This window comes from Cydia fagiglandana, chromosome 1 (assembly GCF_963556715.1).
Source record: "Cydia fagiglandana chromosome 1, ilCydFagi1.1, whole genome shotgun sequence".
NCBI classification, from domain to species: domain Eukaryota; kingdom Metazoa; phylum Arthropoda; class Insecta; order Lepidoptera; family Tortricidae; genus Cydia; species Cydia fagiglandana.
The window spans coordinates 13997534-14015295 of record NC_085932.1 but is presented as its reverse complement, the minus strand read 5'-3'; the positions used below and the strand labels follow the sequence as shown (position 1 = coordinate 14015295).

At 39.2% G+C, this 17762-nt stretch overlaps 1 protein-coding gene across 1 annotated transcript in view; it reads left to right on the top strand.

The window, feature by feature from the left end:
* The window catches only part of LOC134664618 (ATP-binding cassette subfamily G member 4-like), a 144358-nt gene that overhangs the window by 105099 nt on the left and 21497 nt on the right, over positions 1–17762 (top strand). The window contains exons 6-8 of the mRNA XM_063521351.1: positions 12662–12849; positions 16805–16958; positions 17571–17739. Of these exons, the coding sequence (XP_063377421.1) occupies positions 12662–12849; positions 16805–16958; positions 17571–17739 (511 nt within the window). The remainder of the gene's footprint in view (positions 1–12661; positions 12850–16804; positions 16959–17570; positions 17740–17762) is intronic.

Here is a 17762-nt window from a genome sequence, read left to right as displayed (position 1 = left end):
AGACGTACAGGTTAATTAGGTGTCAGAATAAAAACTATAAGTACTTACATAATACATACCTATATACATTTTTGCTGTACTCGAATATAGAGTTAGACCGAGAAAAGTCTGCAGTGATTTTAATAATACACGCAATACACGTGTTATTTTAAACGTCAAACTTCTATGAAATTATGACGTATTAATATCACTTGCACTGCGTGTATCGCTGTAGACTTTTCTTGGCCTGACTCTACATATATTTTACATTTTGTTTTGTTGTTTGATCAAAAGATCAGGAACCATTTTAATAACCTTAAATATATACGCTTATTTTGGTAGCTATTACTTTTCAAGCCAATTACAATGTAAATTTGGCCATTTACCCTAAACTTACACTTTCTGATCATTCTGCTAAGAACTTCTAGACGACATTTTGAATTCCTCTCTATTACCTACGGACCGTTCGGAGTCTATTCGGGTCACCAATCGTTGGATTTTCGCCATTTACGAGCCTAAATGTTGCCTAAACCAATTCGCAGTTGTAATTTACGTCTCGCCTACTGCCTATTTCTACAAAATCAATTCATACAGAAGATCCACTATATATGTAACCTTACGGCGCAATTCGGCAAATGAATTAGACATTACCTAGATATGAAATAGTAACGATATGTGACGTTCCACGGCAAAAGGTACCTTATGGCGGTTGGCGCTTACGCTATTATTAACGTCGCTCCAATATTATTGCGGTCATAAGGTACCTTTTGCCATGGAACGTCACATATCGTTACTATTTCATATCTAGTTGATGTCTAATTCATTTTCCGAATCGCGTCGAGACACGTGTACGTTTATATTATAATACAGCAAAGGTAAAAGCTTTCTATCTTGCCATAACTGAAATCTCACATTATATTTTTTTCCTATAAATATTTCTCGCAACCGTTTCTGCTTGATTTAAATTACCTCATATTATTTTTTATTACTACATTATTTTCCGCTCTTATTATTATAAACCTATTTACTCGTATACTTATGGATATGGTGTGGGCTGCCCAACAACGCTTTTTGCCGTACTTATTCTATTAATATACTTACCTATAAAATAACTAAAAATGCATTTTATAACCGTTGAGTGGATAACTGATACAGAAAGGAAAAAGCAAGCACATTTTTAGGGTTCCGTGCCCAAAGGGTAAAACGGGACCCTATTACTAAGACTTCGCTGTCCGTCCGTCCGTCCATCCGTCCGTCCGTCCGTCCGTCCGTCTGTCTGTCACCAGGCTGTATCTCACGAACCGTGATAGCTAGACAGTTGAAATTTTCACAGATGATGTATTTCTGTTGCCGCTATAACAACAAACTAGTTTTGTGCGTTGTGCGCGGGGCCCGAGGGCCCCGCGGTCTTCTTGTGGTTATTTTGTTGTTGTTTTGTTGTTGGTGCTGTTGTTTGTGCTGTTGTAATTGTGTAGTAGTTTGTTTTCCAGAGGGAAAAGGAAATGAAGTTTTACTTTTGCTTGAAACAAAAGGTCCGCATGCGAGCACTTCATTCCCGCAGCTCGGCCTTCGGCCTCGCGTGCTTGGGAAATCGTAAGGGACGCTCCGGGCCTTCGGCCCTACGCGGAGCTCGGCCTTCGGCCTTCGCTGGGCTTCGAAGCTCAGCCTCGGGCCTTCGGCCCGCCGCTTCGCTTATTAAAACACTTGGGGGGTTGGTTTTGCTTTGGGGCGTAAGCGGGAAGTTGGAGCTTAAACACGACCCAATAGTAAAAGTGTCTTGACAAGCTCACGTCGGGCCTACGGCCTTCGGCCTTCGGCCCGCCGTTTCGCTTGTCTAAGACACTTTTCCTATTGGGTCGTGTTTAAGCTCCAACTTCCCCCTCTCGTGTGACGCTTCGGGCCTTCGGCCCTACGCGGAGCTCGGCCTTCGGCCTTCGCCAGCCTCGACGCTTCGCCGTCGGGCCTTCGGCCCGCCGGCTCCGCTTATCAAGACAGTTGACTTTGTAGAACGCTTGGAGGCACCGCATTCACGCAGCTCGGCCTTCGGCCTCGCATGCTTGGGAAATCGTAAGGTCCGCATGCGAGCACTTCATTCCCGCAGCTCGGCCTTCGGCCTCGCGTGCTTGGGAAATCGTAAGGGACGCTCCGGGCCTTCGGCCCTACGCAGAGCTCGGCCTTCGGCCTTCGCTGGGTTTCGAAGCTCAGCGTCGGGCCTTCGGCCCGCCGCTTCGCTTATTAAAACACTTGGAGGGTTGGTTTTGCTTTGGGGCGTAAGCGAGAAGTTGGAGCTTAAACACGACCCAATAGTAAAAGCGTCTTGACAAGCTCACGTCGGGCCTACGGCCTTCGGCCTTCGGCCCGCCGTTTCGCTTGTCTAAGACACTTTTCCTATTGGGTCGTGTTTAAGCTCCAACTTCCCCCTCTCGTGTGACGCTTCGGGCCTTCGGCCCTACGCGGAGCTCGGCCTTCGGCCTTCGCGAGCCTCGACGCTCCGCCGTCGGGCCTTCGGCCCGCCGGCTCCGCTTATCGAGACAGTTGACTTTGTAGAACGCTTGGAGGCACCGCATTCGCGCAGCTCGGCCTTCGGCCTCGCGTTTCGGGAGTCGGGGTGGAGGCTCCGGGCCTTCGGCCCGTCGCGGGGTCGGCCTTCGGCCTCCCGGCCCGGAGCTCGCCCTTCGGGCTCGCTTAACACAGTTTTTGTATAGGATTTCGCTTTGTTCGTCATTTCCGCGGCGAGGCCTTCGGCCTCGCCCAAAATTACTGGGGGTAGGGGACGCTTGGCCATTCGGGGTGAAGCTCCGGGCCTGACGGCCCGTCGCGGGGTCGGCCTGCGGCCTCCCAGCCTGAAGCTCGCCCTTCGGGCTCGCTTGACCTACTTGGAAAATTGGTTTTGCCCGTGTCAGCCGCCATTTTGAATTTTTCCAAAAAATTTTTTTGACATGGTAATCTTGGGCCCCCAAGCTCGCCGCATGCCAAATCTCAGCGCAATCGGAACAACTTCAAAAAAAAAAAAATCGGCCATTTTGAAATTTTTTAAATGCAGTTGTATTTCTCTCGAGGCCCTCTATGACATTTGGTCGAGCACCCCCCACCGTTTAAAAGTTGCCATACAAAATAAAAGTGGCCATTTTTTCCGCCATCTTGGATTTTTTCTTTTTTTTTTTTACCAATCGAATCTAGGGGACCCCGAGATTCCGTGACCAAAATTTCAGCGCGCTGGGACAAACTTGAATAAACGTCAAAAAAAAAAGTCGGCCATTTTGAAAAAAAAATGGCGGCGTCAAAAACTGCCAGGGTCCCTCTATGACATTTGGTCGAGCACCCCCCACCTAAGTCTTACCGTTTTGGCGTGCTCTTATGCAGAATCGTGGTCTTCCACTTGTCCAGGATATCCATATTTTTCTGGACCTACATTTTTGGCCCTCTATACGAATCAACTTTTTTTTTTAACCTAACCCTTACAGTTGCCAAATAAAACAGGTACATGAGAAATGTATCGGGTTGTAGCTATATATATTATTTAACAACAAATACTAAAAACAGAATAAAATAAAGATTTAAGTGGGGCTCCCATACAGCAAACGTGATTTTTGACCAAAGTTAAGCAACGTCGGGCGTGGTCAGTACTTGGATGGGTGACCGTTTTCTTTTTGCATTTTTTCCGTTTTTTTTTTGCTTTATGGTACGGAACCCTTTGTGCGCGAGTCCGACTCGCACTTGCCTCACTGAGGTTCATACCTACATAAAAATAATAATATAGGTACATAGACGATATAGATATACTGGGTGCGGCATAAGCCAAAGGAGCATTCCACGAGCTGTCCCGTACAATCGCATTTTATTTCCTGTGTTGCGACTTTTTCTTCGGCATTTAAAGGAAGCAATTATTTTTCTGTGCATAAGTTTTTGACCATTTGTCATACAAATAGAAACTCTTATACCAGCAAAACGTCAGAAAATTCGCGTTTGTACGGGACAAACGGTAGACAATTTCATGGAATGCTCCCAAAGCCATTAAGTGGGGCCAATAACATTTTATGCAATAACTTTACCGAATTAACACAGGCCTTCTGTGCCTGTGTGTGCTAGACCACCTCCCAGAGGTAATGTGCCCCCTAGATAGCCTCGCTCCAATGCGGGTTAACAATGCTGTAGACACGTTTTATCTCTCGGGGGATGAGGGATGTCGTCATTTAAGTATTGTTACATTTATTGGGTACTTATGTTTGACGTCAGCAATCATATTTTATTGAACTACAACTTCTTTTTCTTCTTCGTGTTCTTCATTACTGAAGGTCGTGCCTGTCTTGAAATGCCTTCACCGAGGCCTCGACGAGCTGCTTCCATTTCACCCTGTCTTCGGCTTGTCTAAGGGCAGTAGTGACAGTAAGTCCTGTTATGTTCCTACTTGATCGGATCAACGGGTGGGTGACCGTCCTCTCGGCCTCTTGCCATCCATTTTTCCAACAACAACCAGTTTCACTACGTTAACTGGCTGCCTTCGAGTAATATGTCCAAAATTTCGTAAAATTCGAATACCTACAACTACATGTGCATATTTTTAAATAAAGGAATATGTTAAGTAAGTACATACCTTATAGTTAGGTTAGGAGGTTAAGGGCAATTGACTATAAGTAAGTAAGTATATTTACTTATAAGGAAACAAAAAAAAGTTCAAATATCTTTACAAAAATGTTACAAAAAATTGCGGATTTCACATTTTTGGGTTAATTCCGTGATGTTGAACGTGTTTTTTGAACAAATATTATAAAATATTCTTCATGCACGTAGCTCATTAAGTACCTGCTCTTAAACAAATTAAATAATAGTAGGCACATTGCCCCCCTAAATGAGATATTGCAAACAAGAGTCTAATTATAGATTCAAGACAGCCGCCCGCTGGAGTGAATTAAAGACTCGAGTTTGCATTTATACCTTACGCTACCTTTATTTATACCTTGACTTTAAACTTATAACCTACTTGGTTCTTATGAGTCAGTGACATTATTAAAAACTACTTATATCTCCCGTGGGAGTAAAATGGACATGCGTGAAATAGCACGCTTACTGCGCAAGTGTGATGAAATAGTATTTTATGCAACAGTTTTATAAGAGGGGTCAAAAAATGTGAGTGGCGTGGGTAACAATGTGAGCCGAAGGCGAACATTGTTAATAAATACGCCATGAGCATTTTTTGACTACTTATACAACGTTGCATACAATGCTTTTTCTATGAGTAGGCAATATTAAATAAAATACAAAAAATTATAAACAAAATTTTATTTATGAAACTGTCAATGTAATTTTTGGATAGTAGGTATTACTATATGTATGTAGCTCTTGTCTGCGACAAGCACCCATAATACCAAATATTACTGCAACCTGTAACAAGAAAAAGGAGAATTAAATAATATTCAGTTTCAATGCAAAAATATAAAATGTACATAAATACAGCTCGTTGTACTGTGTACCCTAAATCAAATTTTTTTATAGCATATACCAACCTTGCTTAAAAGATAGATCTGATCCGGTGTTTCCAATTAGTCTTAGAAAATACACCAATTAGACGTTTTCCGAGAATGACGAAGTTTGTGCTCCAATCTCCACGCCTTGAACTTTTCATAAGATTTGTCGTATAGGTGCTGCGATTTAGTACTCAGGCAACAAATTTTCAGTCGCTGCTTGTGCTGTAGCGTATATTTTTTCAAGTGTAGAAACAATGTTGTCCTCTTTGTCCATTTTCAACACTTTTTATGAACGCAAAACAAATAGGGTCATTGTGCTAGTTTTCGTCCGGTGTCAGTTTCCGTCCACTTGACGAAATTTGAATATAAACCTTCTTTGCTGCACAAATTTGGACTTATTGCATCCTTAATATCTAAATAATTTATCTATCTTCATAAAATTTATACTTCGTAAGTAGCAAATTATAAATGAAATGTGTTATTCACGAATCTGTCAAGTGGACGGAAACTGACACCGGACGGAAAACTGACGCAATTACCCTAGTAACGCAAAGTATAATAATAAAATATATACTCAAAAAACAACAAATTACCGGGAAAGGCGGGAAACGTAAAAACAAACAAGTAATGTCTATGGTTATGTTTTTTTTTAAAGCCGTTACACACTACCGCACCGCACCAGGGTCGTGGTGCTGTAGGGTATAAGTGTGTTACAGGCCCTAGAAGTCCACCTTCCAATAGTGATGATACCAAAAAAAGTATTTTTTATTATGTTGGTAGCAATGAACTCAGTACAAATTTGTTTTTTGTTTTTAATAAAAACCGTATGCATTCAATCGTTTGTCACGTTGGTAGCAATGTACCGGTATGTGGCACCTGCGACCTGCGACCCTACACTAGCTTACCGTATCGTAATGTCTCTAAAACGACACAAGTGCTTTTTTGGGCAATAGACTATAGACTTTTAAGGAGTATTAATAATGTATGCCCTTATATGTTCGCTCGTGACTATGTAAATGACAGATAAAAGTACACGAGTAGAAAAAATATTTAATGCATCTTGCTAGACATTTCCCCTGAAGCACTAACCTCACGCATTCTTCGTAATGAAAGCCATATATTTTGTTAACATAACATGCAACCATGCCGATTTGGCACGCCATCATATTTAATTCACTCGGCTACTACACGAACGAACAACGGTTCCGGTGGGTTTGGTTTGTTCCGGTTTTCGCCGGGATTTGCCGATATTTCCGGACGCACAACGATAAAAGCCAACATCAGTGTCTCATAATTCATAATACGAGTAAGTATATAAAGAGCAGTAATTTTTGTGCAACTTGATGGTAATTACGCCGTTTTCATAAGGTCATTAAGTATTACAACTTTTTTTTTGTTTATCTACCGACTCAACAACAAGTAGTAATGAAGCATTTACTTATTGTTTTCTAACAAAATAGATATTCCTTAGGCCACAGAATAAATAATAGTACTAGGTACAGAAGACTCACTATCTAATAAAACGCGTCTGTCACGATCAGCACAGATATGGCCGCTAGGTGGCGACAGCGCCACGCGCGGCTTATGGCAAACCCCAAAATTGGGGTCGAATGGATGTGCTTTTAGCTACCTGTAGCAAAGCGATGCAATTGCGGAGTGAGCCACGCCTGCTTAGGCGCACATGAGTTGTTATTTGTCACTCTGATGTACCTGATGGCGGCTGTGTAAGTATTTTAACTGCGTCGCAAAGAAGTAGCTGAACACTATTTACCTCTTAATAATGACATTTTAAACGTTAAAGTTATAAGACATGTTAGTAGTTTTGACCTGTGTAATTATGAATAAAGTTTAATTGTGACCTGTGTTAGTAAATGCTTCAACTTCCTATAAATAGTACTTACCTATTTTTTCTGCACTTCACGTAGCCTATAACTTTCAAGAATACCTACTTTACGATGGAACATAGTGTTGCCCCAAAAGTTAAGTTACAATAATGGCTATAACGCATTACCTACTTAATACTATTATTTATGTATGTATATACCTATTCATTGGAAAATGTATTTATCTAAATTATTTAAACAAGAAATATAAAAGTTTTCCCGTATTACCCTTTACTTTACAGCATTTTTCTCGAGAAAATGAAGTTTCGAGCTAACTATTATTTCGGAGTGGAGCTGTCCTAACGGACCAGTATCTCGGGCTTGGAACTATTAAAAATTCACAACTTTGTCGCTATAATATTTAAATTTTACCTATAAATATTTACATTCTCAAGATAACAACTTACTATACCTTTAATGAAAAACAAAGAGGTGCTAACAAAGATATCTTATTTTGGTTTATAATAGACTGTATTGTATTCAAATGTTACGTCATGATTATCAAATTGATTTACAATACATTCAATAAAAAAGTCTACTAGATGCCATTAGTGAATATTTACAAATTACTCGTTATTAATAAAGTATTTTTAAGGGATCTTTTACGAGTAGGTAGGTATCTATCTCGTTCCGATGTAAAAAACAATTGAGCGTAAAAGATTGGCACGGAACAGGGTTGTCAGTGGCAGACAATGTGCGACAGGCGGATAATGAGGGGGCGTGTCAGCCCTAATACTCCTCGTATTAGTTAAATCCTTGTATCGTAGGTGGAATAATACAGCTAATATAGATCATGTCATTGACGAAGACGCTTGCTTTGAGTCGTATTGCCATGTCATTAAAGGTTAGATTTCACAAAACTGCGCGTCATCGTGAATGACATGAAGTATACTTCGTTATTTAAATGCAGTTTCTTGCACACTCGCCTGCAATAAATAGTTATTAGCTTTACAAGGGGGCAAATTTGTTGTCCTCTCGTGCTAATATTGATACCCGAGCAAGCGAAAGATTACAAAATTGAAGTTCAAAAAATGGGATCTTGAGCGTTGCGAGGATTTCAAGTCACGAGGGTTAAACAATTTTTTTGCCACCGAGTGAAACACAAAACTTTCACCACACCAACACAAGTAGAATACTTACTGTAAAATATCAAACAAAGCAAGAATAAAGTTCATAATGTCGGAAATAATCGCTACGAAAGAAAAGAAAATGGGTCCTAAAGATATGAAAAAAATCTTAAAACAAAAGGTTATTAAATACTTTCAATTAAAACTATAGCAAATATGATCAAATCGGTCCATATGAGATGATAACTCTGATTTTATTAAGTGGAGTCACGTAATGCTTAAAAAGTATTTTATTTCATCGGTGAACGTGAATTTAAAACGGAACGATTGCACATGCATAATTTTTTTTTAATTTATACGAATTTCCTCCTCACATTAAAACTTGCTGACAGAATACACAGTGCATAAAACGCAGGAGCTTGGCTTTGTGCAGGTTAATAGTCACTTGGCGGATTGTTTGCACGTCGCGAGCGCAAATAGAAGACATTATGCAAGTGAATGCAGCGCCTGAGCGTCTATACTATGTGGCTTGTCGGAGACTTATTGCTAATATATTTTAGCAGGCGCTCGCACACCGTGGTATTTTGGTATAAACGTTGAATTTCTGTGACAGTTGCTTATGAAAAGCGGAAAAAATAAGGTAAGCGTACTTTAAGCTCATATGATTCATATGATTGCCGTCAGTTAGAATTATTTATTTAATTGTGTTTACAAGGATTGGTAGATTATACGTACTTAAGTACTATAGTAACTTTATAGGATAATAGTTTCATTGTATCAAAACGCAGCGCAGATAAACAGATATTTTTAGTGGGCTTGCGGCTATATGTAAATGGTTTTCTTATTACATAAGTACATGCCGAGTTTGACATGTAATAAGAAAACCATTTACCCAACTCTTTCAATTCCCCTAATATACGAACGTCTCAAGTTACTTCTGTAAGAAACCGTTTATGTTAAGGAAAACATACGGTAAATAGATTAGCATAAAACTAAACATGTACCTAATCAAGAGGCCGATTCGAACCTACAAATTAACTCCAGTTTTGGCTCCTTATCACCAGATAATTTTATAGAATTTTAGGTGCAGCGGAGTGGTGATAACGGAATTGGTATAATCCATTTCAACCCTAATGATAAATTAGCGTTAATTACGTTAATTTTAACCTTAATTTACCATTTCAGTTGGATTAGTTGGAATTATCTATACCAATCCCGTTAACACCACTCCGCTGCACCAAAAATGCTATTTACGATGTCTCTTATCATCATCTCAGCCATAAGACGTCTACTGCTAAACATAGGCCTCCCCCTTGGATACGTGCCGGATGGGGGGGGTGAATGCCATAATCGCAACGCTTGGCAGGCGGGTTGGCGATCGCAGTCAAGTACACCGAATTTGAGGGACGTCTCTTATCATCGTCCTATAAATAAAAAATAATTTTAGCAAACACTAAGATAAGATAGGACACAAATAAAAAAGAATTCGTTACAGAAGCGTTATTCACCTAAATATAGGTTTTTAGTAGTATATACAACTCATACATGAGAATATAAAAATACCCAGGTTATTCAGGCCCACAATGTTTAGTTAGGTTGAACTCTACTGAACCGAATAAATTCGAAGGTTAATTCTATAGATTCGCTAACGCAATAAAAATCCGAATGGAAACTTTAAGCTAAACCATTTTATCCGCTAACTTTTAAATACAATTGAAATAAATTGTACAGCAGACACATTCAACTTTTATTAAAGCTGAGACCGTTCTCATAAAAGCCCAGCAAAGAACTTTAAAAGTGCAATTTTAAATTAGGTACAAGTCCGTCGTCCCGGCGAACAGACAAGACATCTGACACGAAGCCACTTGTGAGTTCAACGGATCGGGACCTTATTAAATTCCATGTTAATTTCAACTTGCAGGCAAATTCACTTGTGCGGTTAGTTAGGGCACAGTGTAGTAAGAAAAATGGGTTTTCGTCATTCTCTGTTATAGGTACTTGCTGGTGATTATTCGAAATAATACAACGTATACAGAGTATACATACAGTCTGTAAGGTATTTGTAATATGGGTCTTGTTGCCTGATTTAAAATATTCAGATTCAGATTCAGATATTTATTAATAAAATTTAGTATTTTACAGGTCATTTTACAATAGTATAAATAATTAAATTACATTAAATTATTGCTAATTATTAATTTATATACATTTTACATTTTTTTTTTTTTATGTGGTTGGGATGGCTGCCCTACTGACAAAGTCGTCAACAGTATAACACGCCAGTTCAGTTAAAAGTGTTTTGAGTTTTTTATCGAATCGAATTAAATAAATAAATAGGGACTATTCCGTCCACTAGCGTTTCTCTAGAACAACCAACAAACAATAATTTCATCGACAAAGCAGCTTTGCTTTAATTGGTTTCAGCAATCAAAAGCAAATGGTTTTATTTCCTACGATTGAAAATCAAAGAAATATACGCTCGTAGACGGAATAGTCCCTATGACGGAATTAGCCACATTGACCTTATCACCAAATTTGTACTACCTATACTATTCTGTCAATACTATGTTAGTTTCTCAAGAGTTCGAGCGTGTTCGAGACGTGACGGGTTTTGCAAGGTTATGTTGAATTAACAAGCTTGTATTGAAGCTCAAGAAGGAGGCTTATTCTAATTATAATAACAGGTAATAAATTTGATCTTCATTTGTTACGCATTTGATCTGTCACTGTCAACAGTGACATTTCCTCAACTCTGAACGTTACTTTAGACACAGACACAGATCATATATCCACAATAAGTCCATATCAAATTCATAAGGAACCTGTTATTAAAATCAGAATAAGTACCTACCATCTTGATTTGACTGTAGCTTCGGATCTTGTCGTGTAGGTAAATATCAAATTGCTGTAAGCAGCACTTGGTTCTGTTTATTAGTCACTCGTGTTATTGTGGTATTTGCTTGTCATAACTATTATTAAATAATTAACAATTTGTGTAATAATAATTTAATAATGGTTGGGCGCCTTATTTATTCATGCCAGAGCACACGTATCGAAATATCGAGAGGTCGACAACGATACAAAAGGTAATCCGGTCCATATCCCGGTCGATGTAAGTTAGCAAATATACCTTTGAATTTCGTCGCGGATGTATGCAGGTCTCCTCACGATGTTTTCCTTCACTGAAAATCTAGTAGGTAGTAAATATCAAATGATATTCTGTACATATTCAGAGTTAAGTTTCGCACTGCTTGAAACATTATAAAATTTAATTTTTATCACATTTTCAATGACGTTAATGCTCATTCATGCCTTAATTGCATATACATAAGCAGGATACACTTATTAACATATCACGTAGGTACTATAAATTTAATATAAATGACTGGCATGATATTTACTTATTGCGAACAAAATTATCAAAATTTATCGTAACTAATTCATTAATTGAAACTCTGAAACATGTTCAATTAATCAAGTTCCCATATGAACGGAGAAGCCGAAGGATTAATTAATCTGTTAGTGTAATTAATCGAATTGACATTTGGGGGTCCCTTTGTTTCCCATAAAGTTTTAAGTCATAATGTATTGTTTGTCATATTATCGTTAGTCATAAAACTGAAACCGTTAACTTTTCAGGATTTTCGTAAGGTTATTCTATAGATGGGTCAGGGTTATTAGGTTAGGTTTGTTTTATGGCAATCCTGAAAAGTTACGCGTTTCTAAGAAAAACCAATTATGACTAACGAAAATTCGGACAAACAATACATTATGACTTAAAACTATTTGGGAAACAATAGAGACCCTGACATTTGATATCGGCATAGCTCAAATAATCACAATACAGTGAGTAGGTACCTAATATCAATTTTACTACGACCTACATGTAATACATGTACTAGGAGAACAGGAGAAGAAATTTACGACAAGCAATTTGCTATAGAACTAAATTGTCTAATGTGTGTGTAATATATTCTTACTGAAAAATTACCAATCTCAAGAAAGGAAAGGTTTTTATCACTACACCAACACCAGGGCTCGTAACTGGTATTTTTAAAAACCCCGAAATAGCCCAATATTATGAATCATTTTATGCTTTTTACATACAATTGAATCATGTATTTAGGTAACAACTTTGTATTATTAGATTGTCCCATTAAAAATGAAATAATAAACCAAATAACAAAAAAGAACGTAATAATATCGGTATTTACCTACATACCGGTTTCCTACCCCTGCCTTATTTGTTTAATTATGTCGTTCACAGGGCGCTGCGCCCCTCCTCGTCCCGTTCCTGGCCGAGGTGGGCTACATCTGCCCGACCACGCACAACCCGGCGGACTTCGTGATCGAGACACTCGTCATCGACGTGGAGGCGCCCGCGCACCTCTCCGAGCTCTGCCAGAACGGGAAGCTCTGTCGCAAACTGGACCGGATCACTGCGAGAGGAGGCCGGTGAGAACTAATGGTAACATTCCATTTCTAACCGCAGCTGCACTACCGGTACTGAACGCGTCGCTGTCATTGTCAATTTCCATAGTACGTAAAATGAACAGTAATGCAGCTGTCGTTGGAAATGGACTGTCACCTTAATCCTCCTAAGGCCCAGCCATACAAATGAAAAAAAAATTGACACTGAAATTTGAACCTTCAGTGCAGGGAATAGAGTTGATTTTGGTTTTGTTTGAAAATTGAATTAAACTGAACTTGAACTGTTCCAATTGAATATGATTTAAATTTCATCAAACTGAATAAGTACTATAGGTGGGACCTTGGGCCTTAGGAGGATATAAACTAAAGGGTCTAATACTAACTAAACATATGTAATACATACGATGTGATTGTACTTAATAAATAAAATAAAATAAAGGGGCCCACAGATTAGACAGGGGGCCCCTTTAAGCAAAGAATAAACGTCTACCCTTCTTATTTTCATGATGTATTACGACTTATGACTAGTGGAGATACATAATGCTTAAGTAAAGTGAAAATTATTTCAGTAAAAAATTATGTGACACAGAAGAAAATAAGAGCAATATACCTACCAGAAATAAATACGTATAATACCAAATATGAAAAATTACGCTTCCGGCACGACTGTCCTGCCGGAAGCGTAATTTTTCCATTTTTCCTTTAATATAAAATTTGGAATATCGCTCGCAGACGTATCTGCATGTTTAAAAAATTGATTTAAATACGTATAGGTATCTATATGTCGGCGGCCGATCGTAAGATCAGGCAGATCGTAATGTTCCTGTGTAATGTTTTGACGACAGTCATATTAAACCAATATATAGGTAGGTTCGGTTTGTTAGGTTGCTTCAGATACCCGAAGGGCAAACTGCTCAGAAATAGGAGCCCCGCTACGCGGGAACGTCGACTCAGGGAACGAGTCATAGATTTTCACGTTTCACGATATGCCTAGGAATTTCACGATATGTATGTATGTATGTATGTCACTTTATTGCACATAAACAGGTTTACATAAAACGGACAAAAACAAAACAAAAATAAAAATGTTATGTACAAAAGCGAACTTATCCCTAAAAGGGATCTCTTCCAGCTAACCTTTGAGAAAATGCGAAAGGATCAGATACTAACAGGTGAAAGGCAATTTAATATGGACAAATAGCACTATGAGAATTTTGGATACACATAAAGGACGACGAGAGCAAATAAGTAAAGAAAAAAAACCGGGCAAGTGCGAGTCGGACTCGCGCACGAAGGGTTCCGTACCATAAAGCAAAAAAAAACGGGGAAAAATGCAAAAAGAAAACGGTCACCCATCCAAGTACTGACCACGCCCGACGTTGCTTAACTTTGATCAAAAATCACGTTTGCTGTATGGGAGCCCCACTTAAATCTTTATTTTATTCTGTTTTTAGTATTTGTTGTTATAGCGGCAACAGAAATACATCATCTGTGAAAATTTCAACTGTCTAGCTATCACGGTTCGTGAGATAAAGCCTGGTGACAGACAGACGGACGGACAGCGAAGTCTTAGTAATAGGGTCCCGTTTTACCCTTTAGGTACGGAAACCTAAAAAAATATGCGATATGCCTGATCTTACGATCGGCTGCCGACATATATACCTACCGATAAATTTTCCTGAGTACCGAGCTTCTCGGAGGAAAGGTTTTAATTGAGGTGCTCACTTAAATATGATTAAATACCACCTACTCGTACCAATAGACCCAATAAAGCGTTCCGTTCTTCAATAAATGTTTAAAATAGATTTCATAATTTATTTATGTACAAATACAACATTTTATACGCAGGACTTGACAAGATTGAAATACGAAACATTTTCATTTATTTTCCTCACAATAGGGCACTTGTCCCACCGCCGACGATGAGCGATAAGCGAGTAGAACGATAAACTAGAAACGAGTGGGCGAGCGGCGAGAAGCGAGTGTTAGCTCCAATAGTTTTGTCGCTCGGCTATAGGCGAGTGTTCGAGTGCGACGGGCTATTACTCGAGTCACTCGCTCGGGCGGTGCAGCGTAGCCGAACACGCAGACGTCACAGACTTGTTCAAACTACGAAGCGAGCATCGCCGAGCGAGTACCGCTGAGCTAGTTTTATCTTATCGCGGCGACAAACTAGTAGAGCGAGTGTTCTCGCCGACAATGTGAACTATTAATATATGTGTCTCTTTTACTAACACAGGATCCTAATCTTTTGTTCGTTTCTCGGGCGAGAAAATCGCCGATAGTTAATCGCTTACTCGCTCTTGGTGGGACAAGTGCCTAGAACTGAATAGCAGAGTATTCACCCCCATCAAGACTCTTAGAAACTTATTCAATAAATAGACGTGTATTATTACGGTTACAATAACGACAATTTCGTCAAAGGTAGCACTCATATCAGTAGGCACTACTACATAGTGAGTTACGATTTCGTTGGGTAGGTAAAGTTAGGAGGAATAGGTAAGCACTTCAACAAGGAATAATCTCGTTAAAGACGTCGGTACATATACATGTATAGCATTTATGCTGTGAGCAGAATTTAGGTACAAGTGGGTGAAGTGGGTACGTAGAACGTAGATGGCTTGCCTCTTGAGCTTTGCGCCAATTATTGATATACCTACGAATATAATCTAACGCTAAGCCTTAAAATTAAGGGCCTAACCTTTATCAATGCTTGTCTAACTTTTGAAACTTTCGCGTTTTGAATACATTCTACTTAATCCACAGAGGTTGGTCTGTGATTTTAATCATAAACATACTGGTACAGTCATCAGCAATAGTATCTTACACAACTAGGGCCGCAAAAATATATGACGCGCTCTTATTGCGCTCCAAATAAGAACGTGTCACATATTTTTGCGGCCCTAGTTGTGTACGAGTAAGATACTATTGCTGATGACTGTACAACATAGGAGAACATTTGACAAATTCCCAAGCCAGTGTAACTGTCTACATGTTTGCTAGTTCTGCTACATGTAATCGAATTGTCTATCAATTGAACTCGACTCTCCATCAAATCGACTACAAGTGGTACAAGCGTCGCTTAAGCAGAGATGTTGAACGTACCTACTCTGTTTACAAATTCGTACATGAATTGTATCGTCGTTGGCTTAATTGGAACAAGCAGGAGTATTCGGTTAAACGTAGTTAATTTTGACTGCGCTTTGTCTTTTACCGCAGTATTGTATTATAGAGGTATTTAACACGTGTGTGCGCTTCTTCTTTCATAGATATCACGGTGTGTGTGGAGAAATTTTAAAGGTGATGTTTATGTATACAGAAGTATAGATATGATGGTCGCATTTGTATACGTATTTATTTATTTAATATTTATTGCACAAAAGAAAAACCTTATAGTACAAAAGGCGGACTTAATGCTATAAGGCATTCTCTACTAGTCAACCTTAAGGCTAAGCAGAGAAATTGTGAGCGCCTACAATTACAATAGCAAAAACAATCAATAAACGTATCTCATGGATAACCCCGCTGATTCATACCTACGCCCGCTGGATCAACCGATAAAGTGATGACGTAGAACATGATCATGCACAAACCATTTTTTTTTAATTTTCCAAATAAAAAATGGAAGTGGATTTATATAAATATATGTAGATCCCAATTTAACTTTTCCACTAATGTTACTTAAGGGGCCCACTGATTAACAGTCCGCCGGACGGCATCGGCCGGTCAGTTGTTCGAAACTGTCAAAATTTTGTTCTAACTGACAGGCCGATACCGTCCGGCGGACTGTTAATCAGTGGGCCCCTTAACTTTTAATTGGGTTCAAATTTAATTGCATGTCTCTAAATGAAAGGCTTTATGACCAGCTTTTGATAATAAATTGCACGTTCGGAGAACGTCTTACGTTTTAAGGCATTTTCTGAGTGTTTACCTTCAGACATTGTACTTGTACTTTTAACATTTTGGTAATCCTTTACAGGCGACCTGTTTTGCACTCCGATGAATCAATCCAACGGATATTCGTGGAGCACGTAGCCAAGGAGCTGGAGCAGAAGATGGAGTTCCCCACCACCTTCCTGATGCAGTTCTTCATCCTCACCAAGAGGATGTTTGTGCAGAACAAACGGAACGCAGTAGGTTCACACTATTTGCAAAATTCATTTTAGATTAGTGATCGGTGATACAGGAGAATTAATATTGCACATTTCTCCTGTGAACATACCCAAATTAAAGGGCTAATAAAGCCTAGAACTATGTTTGACCTCCCACATAAAGGGCAACTCCTAGTTCACTCAATATGACCTTCGCTTTTTAAAATGCAGTAACCTCTGACTGAGGTAGTCTACAAAATTTAAGTTCCATGAATTAAACCAAACAATTATTGATTGTACTTAAACATCGTTCCTCGAGTTTGCAACTGAAGTACATGGCACTGTACAACCCCATATGTGTTGTGAGCAATGTCTGTCTGTGCGGAAAGAGAAGAGTCGTGGAATGTATGGGGCCCAATACATTCCACAACTCTTCTCTTTCCGAACAGACTCTAAACGGGATTGTCAAACATAACACCGCATAATGTACGGAACCGTAGCGTCAACTGAGTACCTAGTTGACGCAGTAGGTACATTATGCGAAAGAGATTTGAGAGTTCAAATAATTCGAAGCACAAATTGAATTCTTCTGCAATTAATAACCAATAACTATTTGGTTTGAACAGTTATACAATGGGTTTGATTTGTGTACAGACAGGCCTCTGGATTCAGCTGCTTCACCACGTGGTGTCAGCCATGCTGGTGGGCTGCATATTCTTCCTCGTGGGCAACGACGGCGACTCACCCATCGTCAACTTCAAGTTCTGCCTCAGCTGCCTTGTGTTCTTCATGTACACTTACATTATGATACCTGTACTTATATGTAAGCTCATTGGAAATACCTAA